The sequence below is a fragment of the Stenella coeruleoalba genome (assembly GCF_951394435.1).
Source record: "Stenella coeruleoalba genome assembly, chromosome: 3".
In the NCBI taxonomy this organism is placed as follows: Eukaryota; Metazoa; Chordata; class Mammalia; order Artiodactyla; family Delphinidae; genus Stenella; species Stenella coeruleoalba.
In genome coordinates, this window is record NC_137148.1 from 97,883,621 (window position 1) to 97,908,230 (window position 24,610).

The window sequence follows — 24,610 nt, forward strand, 5'->3', positions numbered from 1 at the left end:
GTGTAGCTGCTGTCTTTTAGTATCTTTAAGCAGAAATCCACTTAAAAGATATAAAAGCCCAAGCTCTACTTTTTATGTTCCTTAACCTCAAATAAAAGGGAAGTTGATTTGGGCAGAGATTAAACATAACAAATACAAAACTCACTTTCCTACCCATAGATGAGTTCCATTTAAAATAAATATTTTTTATCAAATCATCCCATTGTACACTTGAAATATCTTAGTTTTATTTCTCAATTATACCTCAATAATGCTAAAAAATAGAATAATATTTTTTCAGGAGCAATTTTGTGTTGGTGACTGTAAATTATGATTTAAATCTGACACAGTCACTGGTAAGTGTTGCTTGAAATGCAGGCAGGGGATAAGCAAGCCCTTCACAGAGTTTACAAAATGAAAGTAGGATACTACCACAAAGTCACAATTATCTTTCACAATGTGTATTAATATTTTCCTGCTGAAAATTCCATGCATTTTACCTGTTAATGAAGACCGTTTAAGTTAAAATGCCCTTTCTGAACGGAAATACTGTCCATATATACTATATATATACACACACACACTAATATTACACTTCTATTATTATACTATTATATATAATTATATATACTATTATATTTATGTAGTTATATGTACATAATATATTTACTATTAAGCTAGTTATTTACTATTAAGCTATTTAACTATCACAATTAAGCAAGTTTTCAAAGAGATTCTTTCCAAATGTGTGCTTCTTTTCACAATATACATTATAAATATTTCAACAAGGAAAAGAATAAGAAAAGAATATGAAATACACAACACACTTTTGTTCAGAAATAGTGACTTCAAGGATTCTATTCAAAAATAAAGCTTTGAAGGAAGTTGAAGAAGAAGCCCTTACTCCTTGCCCCTTCATTTCTTTGTGTCCTGAAATTTGTGACTCAGTGCAATGAAAATAATCAGAATGAAACCTTGCCCAGAGGGAAGTCCTCTCAAATTCTGGCGGGGTTCCACTGTCCTCCTCCAGCATCATCCCTCATTTTCTTTGGAATATTGTAAATTTTAAGACCTGCTAGTAGAATCTATATCAAATATATTTTATTGGGAAAGAGATTTTGAGGTGGAATAAAAGCATATTTTCTTAATCCTTTCATATTCTGATCGATTTACTTTAATCTGGATTAACTAAAATTCCTGAAGACCCTAAGAAATTACATGAGATTTCACTTCAGAGAACATTCTTCTCATACGTAAAACTACAATGCAATTAGGAAGCCAGGAATGGTGTTTGAACTCAGTACTCTTGAAGCTGAGAAAAGAAGTTTATTTGCCTTTACACAATTTTCATTCTTTTTGTGGCTATTCTTAAGTCTCACTCAGGGCAAGATTCTCTATTGCTAATAAGCATTCCCAGTAATTTAGGGCACCTCCTGTTTTCCCAAATATTTGTTGGTGCAAATAAAATCTGTTTTTCTCTTATGTTTTTTCCCCCCGTATTTGCAGGGGCCTATATTGATGTATTTAATTTTGAAAAGTGTTCTCGGATACCTTAAAAGAGAGTCAGTCCTTCTCATGCCGAGAAGTTAAACCTAAGATACGTATTGTTGAGTTTTAAAGGTATGTTGGGTGTAGTTTGAATCAAAATATAGGCCATGTGGCACATTTGAAATGCACCTTATGCCCTTGGGAGTGCCCCAGAGAGAACGGTAGTCATCTTCCAGAGCAGATGGAATGTTGTGATTAGAGACCCCAGTGACTGTTAATGGTAGGTGGCATGGCATATATATCATGACATTTGGATAGTAAAAACAGATGTTTCTAATAAAATTTTCAGATCAAAGCTCTAAAAGCAGACACTCTAATTTGAATAACTTTGTAGCATGTTTCTGGGTGACCAGTAGCAGAAAGTTATTTTGCAATAGTTAACAGTTTTCCTGAGCTACAATCATCAAGCTCCCTACTGATTAATAAAAACATGCCAAGTTCTTTGAGGTTAAGTTACTTGGGTAAGTTACTTCAGTTCCCTCAGCATGAATTTGTTTATTCGTTACATGTACATAGGACCTGGCTCTGTAAGCACACGGTAATCACCTGATTTTCAACAAATGAGTGCACACCTACCTTATTAATTGGTAGGTATTTTAAAGGTTAAATGAGATAAAATAATATCATGTAAGCAAAAGTTTCATCATGCACTTGGCATCCATTAAACACTAACCACTTGAGTGTCTTTATCCCTTTTTCACAAAGTGTCTTCATATCGAATACCTTATTTAGACCAGACAATTTCTAGTTTTTATTTAGGGTACATGTTACCTTCATTTTCCAACAAAGCACTGAGATTCAGAGAAACTAATTGGCTTTCCAGTGTCCGTGTGGCCAGTGCATATCTGAGGCTGGAGTTAATATTCAGATATTCAAGGTTCTGTTTCAGATCCTAACTTCCAGCCCTGTTTCCACTACTATCCATCTGCTTCCACTTTTGGGGTCTGGTTTTCTCCTCTATAAATTGAAGGAGTTGAAGTTGTTGGGTATGGTATCAACTAATATATGGCACAATCAACCACATAGTCTCAGTATCCCACAGCAATAGGCATTTACCTGGTTCACAGATCTGTAGGTCACCTGAGGGTCTCCTGTTCTTGGCTGGGTACATCCCTGGCTGGCTCAGCCCTGTAGGTCTCTAATCCTTCTCCTCAGCTAGCCCAGGCTTACTCTCCTGCTCTGACAGATGTGAAAGAGCAGGCACACTAGCACAAACTATTTTCTATTAACATTCCATTAACCCAAGCAGATCATGTGGCAAACCCAAAAGCAAGGGGTAGGGAAGTATCTTCTGTCTCTTTCCTGGGAGAAGGTACTGCCGGGTCGTATGTGAAGGATGTGGATAAGGGCAGGGTAAAGAATTGAGGACATTAATGCCGTGTATTTCAACCGCTAAGATTGCTTTTAGCTCCAGCACGTTGTGATTTTCTTCCAATTTACATTTGGTTGGCAGAGTCTCTTTTCCTTATTTCTTTTCTTAATGTTTTTCTTTTTTAAAAAAGTGTTATTTTTTAAAATTAATTTTTATTGGAGTATATTTGCTTTACAATGTTGTGTTAGTTTCTGCTGTACAGCAAAGTGAATCAGTTATGTGTATACATATATCCCCTCTTTTTAAGATGTCCTTCCCGTTCAGGTCACCACAGAGCATGGAGTAGAGTTCCCTGTGCTATACAGTAGGCTCTCATTAGTTATCTATTTTGTACATAGTAGTGTATATATGTCAGTCCTAATCTCCCAGTTCATCCCACCCCCCCCTTCCCCCCTTGGTATCCCTAAGTTTGTTCTCTACATCTCTGTCTCTATTTCTGCTTTGCAAATAAGTTCATCTGTACCACTTTTCTAGATTCCACATATAAGATATATTATATGATGTTTTTCTCTTTTTGACTTACCCCACTGTGTATGACAGACTCTAGGTCTATCCATGTCTCTGCAAATGGCACTATTTCATTCCTTTTTACGGCTGAGTAATATTCCATTGTATATATGTACCACATCTTCTTTAACCCATTCCTCTGTTGATGGACATTTAGGTTGCTTCCATGACCTGGCTATTGTAAATAGTGATGCAGTGAACATTGGGGTGCATGTGTCTTTTTGAATTATGGTTTTCTTTGGGTATATGCCCAGTAGTGGGATTGCTGAATTATATGGTAGTTCTATTTTTAGTTTTTTGAGGAACCTCCATACTGTTCTCCATAGTGGGGCTGTACCAATTTACATTCCCACCAACAGTGCAAGAGGGTTCCCTTTTCTCCACATCCTCTCCAGCATTCATTGTTTGTAGATTTTTTGATGATGGCCATTCTGACCAGTGTGAGGTGATACCCCATAACCTCTTCACACTCTTTTCAGATCAAAATCCCTATATTCTGCATCTAGGAAGGACTAATTATTTCCCTCTTTTCTGTTTAAACAAAAAAACCTGCATCCGTGTGAACCCTGAGAGCATATTCACAATGAAGAAAATATAGTGCTCCAACCTCCTATGAGATTGTCCTTTAATATTGCCTTCTGGAACAATATGTTCAGGGAACGGCAAGATCAACATATAAAAAAAACACAGAATGGCAAACTGACATGAGTTTTCTGCCCTTCAGTGAATTCCTGTTTGCCCTAGGCAACTTGAAAAACATTGACACTAATTATTAGAAAAGTGCAAATCGTAATGTTTTTGTTTCTATGTCCATCATTGATATTGACCTATAATTTCCTTTTTTTGTGATATCTTTGTCTGGTTTTGGTATCAGGGTGATGGTGGCCTCATAGAATGAGTTTGGGAGTGTTCCTCCCTCTGCAATTTTTTTGGAAGAGTTTGAGAAGGATAGGAGTTAGCTCTTCTCTAAATGTTTGATAGAATTCGCCTGTGAAGCCATCTGGTCCTGGACTTTTCTTTGTTGGAAGATTTTTAATTACAGTTTCAATTTCATTACTTGTGATTTTTCTGTTTATATTTTCTAATTCTTCCTGGTTCAGTCTTGGAAAGTTGTACCTTTCCAATAATTTGTCCATTTCTTCTAGGTTGTCAATTTTATTGGCATATAGTTGCTTGAAGTAGTCTCTTTTGATCCTTTGTATTTCTGTGGTGTCAGTAGTAATTTCTCCTTTTTCATTTCTAATTTTATTGATTTGAGTCCTCTCTCTTTTTTTCTTGATGAGTCTGGCTAAAGGTTTATCAATTTTGTTTATTTTCTCAAAGAACCAACTCTTAGTTTTACTGACCTTATTTATTTATTGCTATTGTTTTCTTAATTTCTATTTAGTTTATTTCTGCTCTGATCTTTTTGATTTCTTTCCTCCTACTAACTTTGGGGCTTTTTTTTGTTGTTCTTCTTCTTTCTCTAGTTGCTTTAGGTGTAAGGTTAGATTGTTTATTTGAGATTTTTCTAGTTTCTTGAGGTGAGATTGAATTGCTATAAACTTCCCTTTTAGAACTGCTTTTGCTGAGTCCCATAGGTTTTTGGTCATCATGTTTTCATTGTCATTTGTTTCTAGGTATTTTTTGATTTCCTCTTTGATTTCTTCAGTGATCTCTTGGTTATTTAGTAGCATGCTGTTTAGCTATCATGTATTTGTGTTTTTTACAGTTTTTTTCCTGTAATTGATTTCCAATCTCATAGCGTTGTGGTCAGAAAAGATGCTTGATACGATTTCAATTTTCTTAAATTTACTGAGTCTTGATTTGTGACCCAAGATGTGATCTATCCTGGAGAATGTTCCCTGTGCACTTGAGAAGAAAGTGTATTCTGCCACTTCTGGGTGGAATGTCCTATAAATATCAATTAAATCTATCTGGTCTATTGTGTCATTTAAAGCTGTGTTTCCTTATTTATTTTCTGTCTGGTTGATCTGTCCATTGGTGTAAGTGGCATGTTAAAGTCCCCCACTATTATTATTATTATTTTTTAAATATTTATTTATTTATTTTCGGCTGCATTGGGTCTTAGTTGTGGCATGCGGGATGTTTGTTGTGGTGCAGGGCTCCAGAGCGTGTGGGCTCAGTAGTTGCGGTGCGCAGGCTCTCTAGTTGTGGCACATGGGCTCCAGAGTGCATGGGCTCTGTAGTTGCGGCACATGGGCTTAGTTGCCCCACAACATGTGGGATCATAATTCCCTGACCAGGGATCGAACCTGCGTCCCCTGCATTGGAAGGCAGATTCTTAACCACTGGACCACCAGGGAAGTTCCCCCCCAACTATTATTGTGTTACTGTTGATTTCCGCTTTTATGGCTGTTAGCATTTGCCTTATGTATTGAGGTACTTATATGTTGGCTGCATAAACATTTACGATTATTATATCTTCTTCTTGGATTGATCCCTTGATCATTATGTAGTAATGTCTCTTTATCTCTTATAACAGTTTTTATTTTAAAGTCTATTTTAACTGATATGAGCATTGCTACTCCAGCTTTCTTTTGATTTCCATTCTCATGGAATATCTTTTTCCATCCCCTCACTTTCAGTCTGTATGTGTCTCTGGGTCTGAAGTGGGTCTCTTGTAGACAGCATATATACAGGTCTTGCTTTTATATCCATTCAGCCAGTCTGTGTCTTTTGTTTGGAGCATTTAATCCATTTGCATTCAAGGTAATTATTGATATATGTGTTCCTATTACCATTTTCTTAATTGTTTTGGGTTTGTTTTTGTGGGGTTTCTTCTTCTCTTGTGTTTCCCACCTAGAGAAGTTCCTTTAGCATTTGTTGTAAAGCTAGTTTGGTGGTGCTGAATTCTCTTAGCTTTTGCTTGTCTGTAAAGCTTTGGATTTCTCCATCGAATCTGAATGAGATCCTTGCTGGGTAGAGTAATCTTGGCTGTAGGCTTTTCCTTTTCATCACTTTAAATGTATCATGCCACTGCCTTCTGGCCTGCAGAGTTTCTGCTGAAAAATCAGCTGATAACCTTATGGGGATTCCCTTGTAGGTTATTTGTTGCTTTCCCTTGCTGCATTTAATATTTTTTCTTTGAATTTAGTTTTTGTTAGTTTGATTAATATATGTCTTCGTGTGTTTCTCCTTGGGTTTCTCCTGTATGGGACTCTCTGTGCTTCCTGGACTTGGGTGGATATTTCCTTTCCCATGTTAGGGAAGTTTTCAACTATAATCTCTTCAAATATTTTCTCAGACCCTTTCTCTTTCTCTTCTTCTTCTGGGACCCCTATAATTTAAATGTTGGTTCATTTAATGTTGTCCCAGAGGTCTCTGAGACAGTCCTCATTTCTTTTCATTCTTTTTTCTTTATTTTGCTCCTCAGCAGTTATTTCCACCATTCTATCTTCCAGCTCACTTATTCGTTCTTCTGCTTCAGTTATTCTGCTATTGATTCCTTCTAGTGTATTTTTCATTTCAGTTATGTGTTGTTCATCACTGTTTGTTCTTTAGTTCTTCTAGGTCCTTGTTAAACATTTCTTGTATTTTCTCAATCCATGCCTCCATTCTATTTCTGAGATTTTGGATCATCTTTACTACCATTACTCTGAATTCTTTTTCAGGTAGGTTGCCTATTTCCTCTTCATTTATTTGATCTTTTAGGTTTTTACCTTGCTCCTTCTTCTGTAACATATTTTTATGTCATATCATTTTTTTTGATGGGTGGGGCTGTGTTCCTGTCTTACTGGTTGTTTGGCCTGAGGCATCCAACACTGGAGTTCGCAGTCCAACACTGACAGTTGTGTAGAGCCAGGTCTTGGTGCCAAAATGAGGACCTCTGGGAGTCCTCACACCAATTAATATTCCCTGGGGTCTGAAGTTCTTTGTTAGTCCAGCTGTTTGGACTCAGCACTCCCACCACAGGATCTCAGGCCTGACCCCTGTCCTGGGAACCAAGATCCTGCAAGCTGCAGGGTGCAGCAAAAAAAAAAAAAAAAAAATAACAAAGAATAAAAAATAAAATAAAGTTAGAAAAATAAAAAATATATTAGAAAAAATAATAATATAAATGAAACAACAACAAGAAGGCAAAACAGAACCACAACAGCAAAAAAAAAAAAAAAAAAAAAAAATACCGGAAAAGGCCTTGGGGGGTTAGATGGGGGGGCGGGGCTTAGGCAGGGGCAGCTGGGCCTAGGCTCAGTGCGGCTGGAGGGGGCCCCGGAGGGCGGAGGTTCAGGCCCGGGACCCCAGCAGGCTTGCTGGGGCCCAAGCAGGTCAAGAAAATGCTGGCTGCATTCCCCTCCGATTCCCTGATCCCCCGAAGTTCTCTCCCTGTCCCCACTGATCCCTTCACCATGAGTGGGCCCCTCCGAGCATGGGAACCCCTCCCCTCCCCCAGCTGCCCCTTGGGGTACTGGTTCTCTCTCGCCTCTACTTCTCCTCCCTCCCATGCCCACAGGACATGCGTGACTGGAGGGGGCCCCAGAGGGTGGAGGTTCAGGCCTGGGACCCCAGCAGGCTTGCCCAAGCAAGTGGGGGAAATGCTGGCCACATTCCCCTCTGATCCCCTGAAGGTATCTCCCTGTCCCTGCTGATCCCCTAGTGGTGAGTGGGCCCCTCTGGGTGTTAGAACCCCTCCTCTCCCCCAGCTGCCCCTCAGGAGCACCAGTCCTATCCTGCCTCCACTTTTGCTCCCCTCTTCCCAACCCCCCACGTCCTACCTGGTTGTGCAGGGGTTCCTCCTGTCCCCTTAGGTGTCCAAGGTCCCCCACCAGAGCCTGGTAGGTGCCCTAGTTGTGAGGAGATGTGAACTCTGCATCCCCCTATTCTGCCTCCTTGACTTCACCTGCCCCCCATCCTGGGAATAAAGCTCCTTGACATGGGTCTTGGTAGTAATTTCTTGAATGTGATACTTAAAGCACAAGCAACAAAATCAAAAATAAACAAGTGGGACTACATCAAACTAAAAAGCTTCTGTACAGCAAAAGAAACCATCAACAAAGTGAAAAGACAGCCTATGGAATGGGAAAAATATATGAAACCCTATAACTGATTAGAGATTAATATCCAAAATATATATAGAACTTACACAAATCAGCAGCAAAAAAAACCAAACAGTGAAAAAATGGGCAAAGAACCTGCATAGACATTTCTTCAAAGAAGATATAAGAAAGACCAACAGGCACATGGAAAAAATGCTCAACATTACTAGTAACTAAGGAAATGCATTAAAACTGCAATGAGACATCACCTCGCACTTGTTAGAATGGCCATTATAAACAAGACAAGAGATAACAAATGCTGGTATGGATGAGGAGAAAGGGTTTGGTGGGATTGTAAATTGGTACAGCCACTGCAAAACAATATGGAGGATCCTCAAAAAATTAAAAATAGATTACCATATTACCCAGCAATTCTAATACTTCTGGGAATATATACAAAGAAAATGAAAACTCTAATTCAAAAGATATCTGCCCTCCCATATTCATAGCAGCATTATTTACAATAGCCAAGAGATGGAAACAACCTAAGTGTACATTAGTAGATAAAATGAGTAAAGAAGTTGTGGTATCTATCACAAAATGGAATATTATTCAGTCAGAAAAATGAGGAAATTCTACTATTTCTGACAATGTATGGACCTTAAAGGCATTATGCTAAGTGAAATAAATCACACAGAGAGTGACAAATACTGTGTCATCTCACTTATATGTGGAATCTAAAAAAAAAATGTCAAACTCATAGAAAAAGAGATCAGACTTGTAGTTACCAGAGGCTGAGGGTGGGGGGAAGGGCAATTGGAGGAAGGTGGTTAAAAGGTACAAAATTCTAGTTATTAGATAAATAAATATTAGGGATGTAATGTACAACATGATGACTATAGCTAGCACTGCTGTGTGTTGTATAGGAAAGTTGTTAAGAGAGTAAACCCTGAGAGTTCTCGTAACAAGGAGAAACAGTTTTTTCCTTTTTGCTTATTTTTTCTTTTTATTGTATCTATATGTGAGCTGAGCCTATTGTGGTAGTTGCTTCACAGTATACGCAAATCAAAAAATCAAACCATCCTGCTGTAGACCATAAAGTTATATTATGATGTATGTCAATTATTTCTCAATAATTGGAAAACTGGAAGAAATAAAGAAATAAAAAAACAAACTAAATTAAACTTTTGTTCATTTGAATATTTTCTTTCTGGCTACCTAGAAGATTTCATATTTTCTTCAATATTCTGTAATTTTACCATTATGTAGTCAGGTTTAGTTTTGTTTGTATTTATCTTGCCTGTATATTCTAAAATTAGATGGTTTATATATTTTTCATCAGTTTTGGTTAATTGTCAGTCATTATTTACTCAAATATTGCTTTTTCTTCATGTTCTCTGTTCTCTACTTTGGAATTCTTACATATCTCTTTGACCTTTAAGTTTTTTCCAGTATTTCATGTTTTTATTTTTTCCATGTGCTTATTTCACATATTTTATTTGACCTATCTCAGATCACTAATTCTATCATGTGTAATTTGATAGTAAATACATTTTTGAAATTCTTAATTTAGTCATTATATTTTTATTATTTAAAAAAATCCATTAGATCATTTAAAATTTTCCATTCATGGCTTAAATTTTCAATCATTTTTTATTACCTTGAACCAAATGAGAATAATTATTTTGAAATCTATGGTCAGTAACTCTTATCTGGAAGCCCTTGGTGTCTGTTTTATAACCTTTGATTTCTCATGAATTTTGTTCACATTGTCTTGTTTCTTCAAATGCCTGGCCATTTAAAGCTATATGCTGGAATGTATATGTGTACATATATACACACGCACACACACACATGCACACATATGAATGTATATATATACATATTAATATGTATATATATAATATTTTATATATAATATATTCTAGAGTATATTTAAATATGTATATTCCAGCATATGTTAAATATATATGTATATGTGAAAGATAATTTAAAGTTTTTAATATAGTATAATATGCATAATATTCATATTATCTAGCATAATATATAATATGCTAGACTTTATATAACACCAGCTGACATTTTTTAAACAATTTTTAAAAATTGAAGTATAGTTAATTTACAATGTTGTGTTAGTTTCAGATGTACAGCAAAGTGGTTCAGTTATACATATGTAGATATATCTATTCTTTTTCAGATTCTTTTCCATTATAGGTTGTTACAAGATATTGAATATAGTTCCCTGTGCTATACAGTAGGTCCTCATTGTGTATCTATTTATATATAGTATTGTGTATATGTTAATCCCAACCTCCTAATTTATCTTCCCCCCACGCCCCCTGCTATCCCATTTGGTAACCATAAGTTTGCTTTCTATGTCTGTGAGTCTATTTCTGTTTTGTAAATAAGTTCATTTGTATCATTTTTTTAGATTCCACATATAAGTCATATCATATGATAATTGTCTTTCTCTGACTGACTTACTTCACTTAATATGATATTCTCTAGGTCCATCCATGTTGCTGCAAATGGCATTATTTCATTCCTTTTTTGGTTGAGTAATATTCTATTGTGTATATATATATATATATATATATATATATATATATATATATATATATACCATACCTTCTTTAGCCAGTCATCCGTTGATGGACATATGGGTTGTTTCCATGTCTTAGCTATTGTAAATAGTCCTGCTGTGAACATTGGGGTACATGTATATCTTTGAATTAGAGTTTTCTTCAGATATATGCCCAGAAGTAGGATTGCAGGATCATACGGTAACCTGACTTTTATTTTTTTAAGGAATCTCTATACTGTTTTCCACAGTGGCTGCACTAGTTTACATTCCCACCAACAGTGTAGGAGGGTTCCTTTTTCTCCACACACACTCCAGTATTTATTATTTGTAGACTTTTTAATGATGGCCATTCTGACTGGTGTAAGGGGATACCTCATTGTAGTTTTGATTTGCATTTCCCTAATAATTATCAATATTGAGCATCTTTTCATGTGCCTGTTGGCCATCTGTATGTCATCTTTGGAGAAACATCTATTTGGGTCTTCTTCTCATTTTTTGTTTGGGTTGTTTGTTTTTTTGATAGTGAGCTGTATGAGCTGCTTATATATTTTGGAAATGAATTCTGTGTCAGTAGCATCCTTTGCAAATGTTTTCTCCCAGTCTGTAGGGTGTCTTTTCATTTTGTTTATGGTTTCCTTTGTTGTGCAAAAACTTTTAAGTTTAATTTGTTTAGTTCTGTTTTTGTTTCCATTACTCTAGGAGACAGATCCAAAAAAGTATTGCTGCAATTTATGTCAAAGAGTGTTCTGCCTATGTTTTCCTCTAGGAGTTTTATAGTATCCAGTCTTTCATTTAGGTCTTTGATCCATTTAGAGTTTACTTTTGTATATGGTGTTAGAGAATGTTTTAATTTCATTCTTTTACATGACCAGTTTTCCCAGTACCACTTACTGAAGAGACTGTCTTTTCTCCAATGTGTATTCTTGCCTCCTTTGTCATAGATTAATTGACCATAAATGCATGGGTTTATTTCTGGGCTTTCTATCCTATTCCACTGATCTTTTTGTCTGTTTTTGTGCCAGTACCTTATTGTTTTGATTACTGTAGCTTTGTAGTGTGGTCTGAGGTCGGGGAGGATGATTCCTTCAAGCTCCTTCAAACATTGATGATTCCTTCAAACATTCTTTCTCAGGATTGTTTTGGCTATTCGGGGTCTTTTGTGTCTCCGTACAAATTGTGAAATCTTTTGTTCCAGTTCTGCGAAAAAATGCCATTGGTAATTTGATAGGGATTGCATTGAACCTATAGATTGTCTTCGGTAGTATGGTCATTTTAACAATATTGATTCTTCCAATCTAAGAACAGGGTATATCTTTCCATCTGTTTGTGGGGTCTTTAATTTCTTTCATCAGCATCTTATAGTTTTCAGAGTACAGATCTTTTGTCTCCTTAGGTTTATTCCTCTGTATTTCTTTTTGATGTGATGGTAAATGGGATTGTTTCCTTAATTTCTTTTTCTGATATTTTGTTGTCAGTGTATAGAAATGCAACAGATTTCAGTGTATTTGTTTTGTGTCCAGCAACTTTACCAGATTCATTGATGAGCTCTAGTAGTTTTCTGGCAGTGTCTTTAGGATGTTCTACGTGTAGCATCATCCCATTTACAAACAGTGACAGTTTTACTTCTTCTTTTCCAATTTGGATTCCTTTTATTTCTTTTTCTTCTCTGATTGCTGCGGCTAGGATTTCCAAAACTATGTTCAGTAAAAGTGATGAGAATGATCATACTTGTCTTCTTCCTGATCTTAGAGGAAATGCTTTAAGCTTTTCATCATTGAGTATGATGTTAGCTGTGGGTTTGTCATATATGACCTTTATTATGTTGAGGTATGTTCCCTTTTTTCTCCTTTTCTGAAGTGTTTTTTTATCATGAATGGATGTTGAATTTTATCACAAGATTTTTCTGCTTTTCTGAGATGATCATATGGTTTTTATTCTCCAATTTGTTAATGTGTTGTATCACATTGATTGATTTGAGGATATTGAAAAATCCTCGCATCCCTGGAATAAATCCTACTTGATCATAGTTTATGATTGACAGTTTTATATCCAACTGAATTATCATTTAATACTGAGGGTGAAATGAAGATATTTTCAAGTAAAATAGTAAGAGTTTATCAACAGTAATCCCTGTTGGTGCTGCATTGTGTTCCCTCAAAATTCTTCTGTTGAAACCCTGACCCCTAGGACCAGAAAATGTGAGTGTATTTAGAGACAGGGCCTTTAAAATGAAGATTAATTTAAAATGAGGCTGTTAGAGTGGGCCCTAATCCAATCTAACTGGTGTCATGTAAGAAGAGGAAATTTGGACATACAAAGGAACACCGGGGTATCTGCTGCAAGAAAAGACCATGTGAAGACACAGTGAATGGCAGCCATCTGCAGCCATTAGGAGAGGCCTCAAAAGAAACCAAACAAATCGACACCTTGATCTTAAGCTTCCAACCTCTCCAACTGTGAGAAAATAAATTTCGGTTTTTTAAGCCACTAGTCTGTGGTATTTGTTATGGCAGCCCTAGCAAGCTAATGAAGATTCTTATAAGAAGTACTAATATTTTAACTCCTAAATATTTTCAAATCGCAGCACACATATAAAATATTCCTGCAGTATTCTGACAGAAGTACACAGGGGTTGGGGCGCTGAACAACACAGGGGTTGAACAACCCCTTGAACAGCACAGGGGTTGGGGCGCTGACCCTCTGTGCAGTTGAAAGTCCTCATATAATTTATAGTTGGTCCTTCATATCCATGGTGCCACACCATGGATTCAACTAACCTCAGATCTTGTAGTACTGTAGCATTTACTATTGAAAAAAAATTCACCCATAAGTGGTCCTGCACAATTCAAACTCATGTTGTTCAAGGGTCAACTCTAGATAAGAATGGTCACAGGTCAGAGATCAGCCAGGGCGTTCTAGCCATTCTGTTCTCCACAGCCGCACTAAGGGTTGAGGATATCAAAATTTCATGCACATCTGTAACCCATTCATGACACCTCATCTGGCAAGCTCTTTTCTAAAGGATAAAATTCAGGAAGAAGTAACATGATCTCATAAGGAATGTCCGACATTCACGGAGGAAGTTTCTTTCTATGTATCAACTGAACCCCAGGCAGAGTTTCAGGATGGCTATTAAAAAAAATTTTTTTTTAAACAGAAGGACACTAGCTGATGACTTCTCAGAGAGCTGAGCCCCAGTCTCCTTTATCACCTTTACCTTCCAGGTATATTTTCCTGCTTCTGCACTTGGATTCCAGTAAGTTGTGAGGATAGATCTGTGAGTATAGCCCCATTCTCTGCTTTGGGTTTCTATCTGGAAATACAAAGATTTTTGTTTGATCCTAGCTTTATAATTCTCTTTTTGTATTTTATTTATCATCACTATGTCTTTTTTAAATTTTTTAAAATTTATTTTATTTTTGGCTGCGTTGGGTCTTCGTTGCTGCACGTGGGCTTTCTCTAGTTGCGGCGCGTGGGGGCTACTCTTTGTTGCAATGCATGGGCTTCTCATTGTGGTGGCTTCTCTTGTTGTGGAACACAGGCTCTAGGTGCCGGGGCTTCAGTAGTTGCAGCACGTGGGCTCAGTAGTTGTGGCTCGTGGGGTCTAGAGCACAGGACCAGTAGTTGTGGCGCACGGGCCTAGTTGCTCCACATCCTGTGGGATCTTCCCGGACCAGGGCTTGAACCCGTGTCCCCTGCATTGGCATGCAGATTCTTAACCACTGTGCCACTAGGGAAGCCCATATCATCACTATGTCTTTTGGACAGAGATAGTATATTGAGAGTGTGAACAAATGGAGACTTAATCAGAAACCAAACATAACCATTATTCAAAAAGTTTCAGATTCCTCTTTGCCTAAGATATTGATTTATGAGACACCACATGAGGATTCATATGTTCAATTCAGTTGTGTTAAAATGCATGACAATATCCAAAATGAAATTTCACGCTTGAAAATTGGACACCACTGAAGCTATTTAGTAACTATTTAGAAAGCATTATTTTCACCTTGGAAAATAAACATTAAAGTTTATTTTTTCTAGTAAAATTATGTTTCCAAAAATGTTACTTCTGAGGCTTAGTTTATCTTAGTATAAACTAGTTGTTCTCATTCAGGGGTTATCCCCACCCCACCCCAACTGAGGACATTTGGCAATGTCTGGAGGCAATTTTGATTTTTGTGACTTGGGGGGGTGCTACTGGCATCTAGTGGGTAGAGGTCAGGGATGTTTCTAGACATCTTACAGTGCACTGAACAACCCCACATAACAAAAAAATTATTGACCCCAAATTTCAATAGTGTCAAAATTGAGAAAACTTACATCATTTGACTGTACTCACCATCCAAAAGCAAAAATCATTTAGGAGCACCTGTTGACATTTTTTTGTCCCCTGAGATTCTGTTACCAAGGCTGTTGCCCCAGAATCATATCCCTGCCCCTCCCTCGAATGGAAACCAATTGTTCTTATCTAAGTTCAGGAGGAAGCTGCAAAGAGAAAAGCAAGGACTGGTTAGAACAACTAGACCCAAGATGACAGAAGATTTGACTTCCAGTAGACCTTGATCCTCATTATATGCTTATCGTAATACGTTAGCATGCTAAAGGGCCCATCCACCAGCACCATGACAGGTGACGATCGCCTTGACAACATCTGGAAAAGCCCATACAAGGACTGAAAAAGAGTGTTGCATCAGTTCTGTGTCCAAACCACAACGCTGTTCTCAGATAAGACGTGAGTATGCCTCCCACTCTTTCCAAATCCCTCCCTTTTACCTCGGCCCTCCTAAACATATGGTGTCTCTGTCCCAATTGGGTTGTGAAGTTGATTTGCGAACTAAATTTGCGCTTCTCCATTCTTTGGCCATTAATTAAAGCTTCTGCTGTTCCAGTCTCAGCATAGGTTTCATGATTGGCTGTGCGAATAGCTGAGCGGAACCTCCCTGGGTGTCGGCGCCTGGCTAGGACTTTAGTGAGGGTCCATTGGTAACAGTTCCATTTGGGAGGTCAGCCTGGGGGCCCAGGACTCTGCGTCTTTCCAGATGGTTTCCAAGAGGTCCAAGGATTACGTTCTAAGAAATCCTTTTTACCCCTTGCTATATATATATATATATATATTTTTCCTGCGTTACGCGGGCCTCTCACTGTTGCGGCCTCTCGCGTTGTGGAGCACAGGCTCCGGACGCGCAGGTTCAGCGGCCATGGCTCACGGGCCCAGCCTTTCCGCAGCATGTGGGATCTTTCCGGACCGGGGCACGAACCCGTGTTCCCTGAATCGGCAGGCGGACTCTCAACCACCGCGCCACCAGGGAAGCCCACCCCTTGCTATTTCTGAAAGCTACTTAAGAATAGGGGCTGCATCCTCGCCTAAATCCAGAAAACTCTTGTTGAGTGAATGACGAAACGATGGATGAAAGTATGAATGAAGTTAGGGGAGTCAATCATTTTACTACACAGGTCCCAGCAGCTCCCATTACTTCCGGCCGCAGAACTGGCCCTTTCAAGCCAAGCCTCTTGGGCAGGCTCTCGCCGCGACTGGAGGCATGCTGGACTACATTTCCCAGAGTTCCAAGGGATCGCTGCGCAGGCGCACTTGTAAAACTACGGCGTTTCTCTCCTCCGCAGAAACTGGCAGGTCATTGCTGTCCTGACCCAGCCTTTCCTCCTGTCCTGCTTGTCCCGCAGTCTGAACTCCAGTAGTTCTGCTAGTGTATGTGTGTCGCTGCAGGCTGGACTTATGGCCGTGCCGTTGAGGTTCGACGGGCGGGTGGTACTGGTCACCGGCGCGGGGGGAGGTGAGTACGCGAAGGCTAGAGGGCCGGCGTCCTCCAGCTCGCTCTCGTGCTGGGAGTCCCCCTTTTTTGGTCTGGAATCCGCACGCAGCCGTAGTTGCGATCTCAGCATCTGGGCTGCGGGCAGCGGTGGCGGGGCGGCTTGGGGAGAGAGCGACTGGACTCGGTGGGGTTGAGGGTGGGAGGACGGACAACGATTGTTCTCCGGGCGCCTAATCGGCTGAGGATGGAGAGGAGGGGCTGGCCAGCCTTGAGTGGGGAGCCAGAAACTCTTGGTGCAGCCCACTTCTCCACCCCCCCCCAACCCTGTGGGAGCTTCTCAAGGCTTCAGGTCTTGAGAGGAGAGAGGCCGGGCTCGGCTGCGGGTTGCAAAACTAGGTAAAATTCATCCCGACGCCCGTCTGTGCGTATCGATTGCGACTCTTCCTGTTAATAGACTCCCTAGGCCTCTGTCAGGTGTTTTAAACGTGGCTGAAAAGCCGTCTGGGGGCTGGAATCACCCCCGCAGGAGTAGAAATGTCAGCCCCTTGCCTTTGAAAAGTCAGTCATCTTTCCCTCTGTCGGATGATTTTAAGTTCTTGAGAGGGCCTTCTTTAAAAAAAGGCATCTGATAAGAGTCCTCCGTTTTGGACTTTGTGTGTTTATCAAGCGGATTGCAAACTCGAATGCCTGCAGGACTCAGGCAGGCGATAGAGGAATAAAATAAGAGTGGGGTGGGGGCAGTAGGAACTGGAGAGCAGAGGCCTTTCTGAAGTGGACCAGATCTTCCTGTATTTCAGAAGCCAAGTGGAGATTGGTTATGTGAAATAACCCTATTTTTATTTCTATTTATTTATTTGTTTATGGCTGCATCAGGTCTTTGTTGCGGTGCGCGGACCTCTCTTTGCGGTGGCTTCTCTTGTCGCAGAGCCGGGCTCTAGGCGCTTAGGCTTAGTTGCTCCACGGCATGTGGGATCTTCCCGGACCAGGGTTTGAACCCGTGTCCCCTGCATTGGCAGGTGGATTCTTAACCACTGCACCACCAGGGAAGTCCCAAAGTAACCCTATTTTTAAAGGACAAAATTTAAGACAAACCACTCATACCCACACGGATGTTTTGCAGTGAGGTTTTACACTATTTCCCACCTGTCCATGATCTCTGTAATCTCCAAGTGCAGGGACCTTGACCTTATGGGCCTTTGATTACCCACTGGTAGTGCCTTATACCTAGAATGGACTTAATGCAGAATTAATTTGAATTATATATTAAAAGTCACAAACAGTGGAATTCTGACAGTTAATTCATACGTATTTTCATGTCTTCATTTATAAAATGGATTCGCATGCTTCCTTTCAGAAAATATCTTTAGTATTAATTGGTGGCCAAATGTTTTATATCCATAGCTATATTTATTCTAAAATGATTATGTTTTGGGGAAAACATTTTGTTTACACTTTGCTTTTGATGGAAATAATTAAGTAATGCACTCATGTTTTAAACCTCTTTTGACAGTGAGTGATTCACAGTATGAAATACATTTTATACCAAGACCTGGTATACACACACACACACACACTATATTTGAAACAAGCTCATGACACGGTACATAGTAAATGCAGTGCACTTTGAACTTTTCTATTCTTTTTCATTAAGTAAATGCAGATTACAACCCACTAAGTTGATTTTGTGAAGTATTAATGGGTTGTGACTAGACAGTTCTGAATTTAGCACCTCCTGTTCATGAACTGATTCATATTTTAAAGAGCCTGGATTATGATACAATTACTAGCCATTAGATTTGAATACTGATCTGGGGCAGATATAATTTTGTGGTAAAGTTGAGACTGTCATTAGGTCTACAGTGGGCCATCATTATGAAAGAGAGATTGAGATCTAATTCCAGTCCTATCATGAAGACTGTTGTCCTTGAGGTCTTGGGGTTCTCATTTAAGGATACATATCTGTAGAATTGAGGCACTGCTAAACATCCCAGGAGGGTGTCCGTGAATGCCTGCCAGGCCTGTGTCTGGGAATTAGTCTGACTCCAACCCATGCATGTTCTAGAGATGAATAGAAATATCTTTGCACTATTCAGGTGCTGTTGTTTAGCTTGGAATATTGAATAGTTTAATGGGAGACCTGGAAGGAGAGGTTTAGAATTGTCTAGGATTAAGGTAAACAATTTTGCCATGATGGGTGGGATAATGGGAATTCATATTTATTAGCTGATTGTAGTAGTTGCTGGGGATGTAGTTGTGAGAGTGGTGGAGGTGGGCCGTGGAAGAAGGGAGTCTGGCCATTGTGAATTTGAGGTGGTTATAAAATAGCAAGCTGTAGATCTGGAGATGGTGAAGTGAGAAGTGTGTGAGTAGTTGGAGATTCTGGAGTCAGGAGAGGTTTCGGAGTCATTTGACTTCCTTTGATTGGTAAAGCTAGAAGGTGAAATAGTCCAGGAAGCTAATCTCAGAGGCTCTGTGAACTTGAAGCAGAGAAAAGTCTAACCCACTGAAGAGAGCACTGAACAAGCACTGTGAGAAAAGAATCAACTGATATTAGACAATGCTAAAGAAGTTAAGGTCTGAAGAGAAATGGGGAAGAGAGGACAGTTGACAATGAACTTAGGTGTGGGAGAAAGTTAAGGCAGGATTTAAAGGAGGATTAAGAGAAAATAGAGGCTCTTGGCTTTAACTTTTTGTGCGTTTTGACTGTAAAGATGTGCTGGGCATTGTGGGAAATGTAAAAGAATGACATAATCTCAACCTACAAGGACCTTCTAGTTTACTTGGGGAGACAGACTAAGACACATAAAGTATTTAAATAATGTTTATGTAAGCACAGATACAAAAACATGGGAGGACACTTAGCGAACCTGTTAATGGACGAGTGGTGTTACAGGGAAACAGGGAGGAGAATGTCACTTTTAACTTTATATACAGATTTGTGTACAGTGTGCATGGGCCTTTATGGTAAAAGTAGATTACTTACATATCTTTTCAGAGTATTGTATAGCTTGGTTTTGAGATAATTCTCTGATTAACTTAGATCAATCTGTACTAGAGACATACCCCATTTCTTTCATCTGATGATTTTCCACTTTGTTACCATTTTTTTTTTTTTTTCTGCGTTCTGGTTATGAGTATTTGATTTCTCTGAAAACCTCATGTTTAGAGCAAGTGCTTCAGCCTAGATCTGATAAAATATGAGGAGACTGGAGTTATTATATTGAGTGGGTTCTCTCTCATCCATTCAGAGTGGATTAAATTTTAAAATAAATTATTTGGTGATCTTTTAGTTTTGGAAAACTTTATAGTTTGGGTTCTTTTTAGAAGAGCCTGATAATTTAGCCATCTCAATATTTGTTTACTTGTTTATCAATTCAAATTAAATTTATCAATTACATTTTAAAAAACGTGTGCATGTTAAAATGATTTAAACAATACAGAAGTAAGCTTTCCACCCCTTGTTGCTAGTTACACAATTCTGTTCCCCAGAGGTAACCACTAATTGCCAGTCTCTTATATAGTCTTCCTGAGATATTCTCTGCCTATAAAATTTATATAGGCACGTATCCATTTTTGGATGTATAAATTTACACGTCATACCTTTGAGTCTGAATTAAATATTTCCTGTGTTTGGTGATTATGTAGTCAAGGTTCAGAGCAGGGTATAGAAACCACTAGATATTTGAAACAGGAAAGGACTTAATTTAGGCAGTTGGGTTTTAGGCAGTTCCTCTTGGAATTCCTTGTGGAACAGTATAAAACTGGTCCATTAGTGGAGCCACTACCTCTGAGGCTACCATTGGAACTGCCACAGCCCAAATAGCCACTGGCCCCAGGGATCTAGAGAATGGAAGCTGCCATCCAGAAATTAGGGAGCTAGATCTAGAAGCTGCCACTATATCTGCTTAATACCTAGGAAGCCTCAAGAAATCAGCTTCTTAACCAACAGTAACATCCAAAAGTCACAGTAAGGTGGCTTCTGCCTCATTTCCTCCTTCCACATTTCATGCAAATGCGTTTAATGGTGGAACCCAATTCACATCTAGCATCCATCCTAGAAGCTAGGTAGAATGATAGGAAACGGTAGGTAGAATCGGTGGAAAATACAGTGTTAAGCTTTCCAACCCCTGAAAGTAGAAGTAGGTGAAGTAGAGGCTGAGAGTACCAATGAAGGCTCTACCCTTGTAATGTAATTAATTGTTCACCGGTTACTTTGCAATGGGGATTGAGTTGAGTGGACCAGAAAAATTATGCTAACATTTGCTCAACCTTCTGATTTTTTTCTTTTTTTTTCAATAGGATTGGGCCGAGCCTATGCCCTGGCTTTTGCAGAAAGAGGTGCATCAGTTGTTGGTAAGTTGATATATTTTTCTTTTCATTCAGTAGCTAGGAACTAAAATACACAGGTCACAGGTTCGAGCCCATGTCTTCACAAGCCAGAGGCCTTTGTATTCACATCAAATAATTTGTCAAGGTCACATTTCATCACTAATATTTTCTTCTGCCAACAAAATTTTTTTCCCTGTTGCGGCTAACTTTGTAACTTACTTTTTAAAGTAAACTAGTTTCATAGAAATTGCAACTTAATAGAACTGAGAGAGATGAGCCAACATTCATTATATAACAGGAAATTCTTGAATTTGGTATATTGTGGGCTGTAATTTTTCGATGTAGAAGACTGGTGCAAGATGAATCCTTGTAAGTGTAAATATATTGATAAGGTAAGAAATAAGTGCATTTTCATAACTAAATGTTTGGAATCGGGGAATCCAAAGTATTTTTTTTTTTAAATCTCTTTCATAAAAATTTTTTAAATGGAAGCTTTTATAACAGTTAAAATTTTTTTTAATTAAAGGGGCACTTGCATGAGTTTTATTGTGGGGGGATCAGTTGGAAGATGGTGTATTGAGGAATACACCAAAAGTGGGAGGTTTTAGTAATCTCAGTGGTTTGCCTGATGTACTTGGCAGTTGGTATGGACATAGGAGTGGATTTGTGTACAGCCAAGTCTTTGTGGGGAATATCTAAATGAGTGCCGGGTAGGTATGTAGGGCAGATGTATGGCCCAATATTTATTAATATCTTTCCTGGGCTAAAATTGTTGGCCCACATTGACCTCCCAATCCCAGTTTTCCTACATCTTATCAGGGAATACAGAGAGACAAATTTCTCCCAATTTGCTTACAGAGATGTGTAATAAAATACTGAACAAGCAGCCAGGTTTTCTAAACAAAGAAGACCTAAGCAGGATATTGGATATACTTTTCTTCCTCAGCATATATCCTTTTTTTTTTTCATTCATGAGATATTTATTAAAATAACACATTTAGGGAAAAAAATCAATACAATTGTATACATCATTACTGAAAACTGTATACCATCATACAAAAAGGGATTTTATTTTGGGAAATCAATTCCTAATTTATGGCAGATTTTACTTTCAGAAATAAAACCACAAAACAACACAATCTAATTCAGTCTTAAAGGCTGGCATGCTGAGCAAGGAATGTTCTTATTCTTTGTAGGAGCTCTTTCTTTACACCGTCAGGTACCAGGGCCCTGCCTTTTGGTGTGATTTCAGCCACCAAGTCATCAACAGCAACGTGTTCTAGTCCTTTTTCTTTAATTACCTTTACAGTGTGCCTTCAACTGATCCTTCCAGCCACGTTCAATTAATTTAGCTCTCAGCAACTCCTTTAGGCGTTCTCTTTCTCCAGTTTCTATCAACTTTTGGTTAGTTGCTGCTCTCTGCGCATCTTTGTTCATCTTGCTAACCACACTCTTCGGCTGTCCAGACCTAGCATATATCTTTATGGAAGGGACACAGAGACTTCGGATATTCCTTGTTTAAGGTCATAGCCATTCTCTGTTAATCCAATCTACTTCTTGGGGCAAGGACAAATTTTGATATTGTGGTGGTCAGGGGGTGTATAGTTCAGGCCTTTTTTGCCAGATTTTCCCCCACATATTTCATGTCAGGGCCTAAAGGCACATGTTGTAACTTTTTTTTTCCTTTAAAAAAAATATATTGCTATTTATTTATTAATACTTACAACTTTTTATTTATTTACATCTTTTTCACTCAATTCCGTAAGTGCAAGTATCTCATTTTATCTTTTGTATCTCCTAAGGGACCTAGAATATTGCCTTTTGTAAAGAAGGGACTTTGTTCATTCGTTCCTTTATTGTTTGATGTAGCCCTTTTTGGGGGGTGGGGTGGGCTGGGGAGTGGTTGGTGTGTCTTTGAGATTGGTTGAATAAATTCCTGCTGTTTTTGTTGTGACTAACTTATAATCTTAGTTTATAAACTTGTTTTGTAAAACCTTTTGAGCAATATGTGTTTATGTGGATCAGTTTTCCTGTATTTATTTATTACCTTTGAATTTGTTGAACTCAGATTGGAGTTTTTCAGTTCTAAGAAAAAGGTAAACAGGGACAGTGTATCTGTTTATTTTGTCATTGCCTCAGGGATGGTATTGCAGCAAGTGCTTGTGAAAGTCCCAAGAGGCAGAAAATTAGTGTTTTGGGAAAAATATTTGCCAAACTTGGCTGGAGAGCCAGATTTAGTTTAGTTTAGTTTATGTGAAAATGTAGAACTTTTCACTGATATTTTCTACCACTTTTTAGCCTGTGACCTAGCTGTGAACTTTCTAGGCTACCAATGGGTTTTGTTCTTCCCTAACCACCACTACCCTCTGCTTTAACTTTTTTAAAACACAGATGCCCCGAGTCCAGGTTTTATCATGTGCACTAACATTTCTCCTGCGTTAATTTTGTTCTGCTCAGCATATTTTTACCTGAGTAAGCAAAAAATAGTAAAGAGGAGTAAGCAAACCTAGGATTTATAACACCGGAGTATCTTGTTTGTGGAAAAATTACTAATCAGTTAATCCTATGACTAGCTCAGAGGCCAGTAAGAAGCAAGACCTTAAGAAATGGAGTACCTTGTTTCTCATATAAGTCAACTTTTGCTAGGTTATGCTGAGTTAACAGACAAATCTCAATGGTTTATAATAATAAAGGATAATTTCAGGACTTCCCTGGTGGTGCAGAGGTTAAGAATCCACCTGCCAATGCAGGGGTCACAGGTTCGAGCCCTGGTCCGGGAAGATCCCACATGCCGTGGAGCAACTGAGCCTGTGTGCCACAACTACTGAGCCTACGCTCTAGAGCCCATGAGCCACAACTACTGAGCCCGTGTGCCGCAACTACTGAAGCCCACGGGCCTAGAGCCCATGCTCCGCAACAAGAGAAGCCACCGCAATGAGAAGCCTACGCACCGCAACGAAGAGTAGCCCCCGCTCGCCACAACTAGAGAAAGCCCACGCACAGGAGGGAAGACCCAACACAGCCAAAAATAAAAATAAATAAATAAAATAAATTTATTAAAAAAAAAAGGGTAATTTCATACCTACCTGACCTTTCAGCTTCTGGGCAGCTGTGTCTCTGCTTTATGTGTCTTACTAATTTCAGGATCCCAGCTGAAGGAGCAACGTTCATCGTGGCTGTTCTTCCGGCAGAGGGAAAATAAAAATGGATCTCCTTGGTGTCTCATAAAGCTTCTGTTTAGTAGTGGCATGTCACTTCTACTCACCTTTCATTGGCCAAAGGAAATCACCTGGCCAAACGCAAAGTTAAGGGTATCACTTAAGATACTCTCTTCATGTAAATATGATTGCTGTGTTTTATATTCCATAATATAAAGCATTATGGGAGATTTAAATCTGGATATAAGAACTGCTAAGCCTTTGGCTGATAATTACAACAAGGGACATTTGGTTTCGTACACATTACATCTTTCAAGAAATGTTCGCACATATCTGAAGGAAATGTTGGGAATGGAATAGGTTTGAGGTTTCCTCAGTAGGTA

At 38.7% G+C, this 24,610-nt stretch overlaps 1 protein-coding gene and 1 pseudogene across 9 annotated transcripts in view; one reads left to right on the forward strand and one right to left on the reverse strand.

Annotated features, from left to right (window-relative positions):
* HSD17B4 (hydroxysteroid 17-beta dehydrogenase 4) overlaps positions 1-24,610 on the forward strand; it is a 127,173-nt gene that overhangs the window by 19,039 nt on the left and 83,524 nt on the right. For 4 of the 8 annotated variants that reach the window (XR_013827738.1, XR_013827739.1, XR_013827740.1 and 1 more), the window contains exons 1-2: positions 16,577-16,761; positions 21,040-21,093. Coding sequence is in view for 4 of the 8 variants with exons in the window: in XM_079918112.1 (XP_079774238.1) it covers positions 16,704-16,761; positions 21,040-21,093 (112 nt within the window). In the remaining 4 variants the exon portion in view is untranslated. Of the gene's footprint in view, positions 1-14,190; positions 14,244-15,442; positions 15,702-16,530; positions 16,762-21,039; positions 21,094-24,610 lie in introns of those variants that run through there. The other 4 variants (XM_079918110.1, XM_079918109.1, XM_079918113.1 and 1 more) reach the window with 4 other exon arrangements.
* Positions 22,077-22,825, reverse strand: LOC307184544 (transcription and mRNA export factor ENY2-like; annotated as a pseudogene). Its single transcript has one exon. The product of its transcript is annotated as a transcription and mRNA export factor ENY2-like (transcript).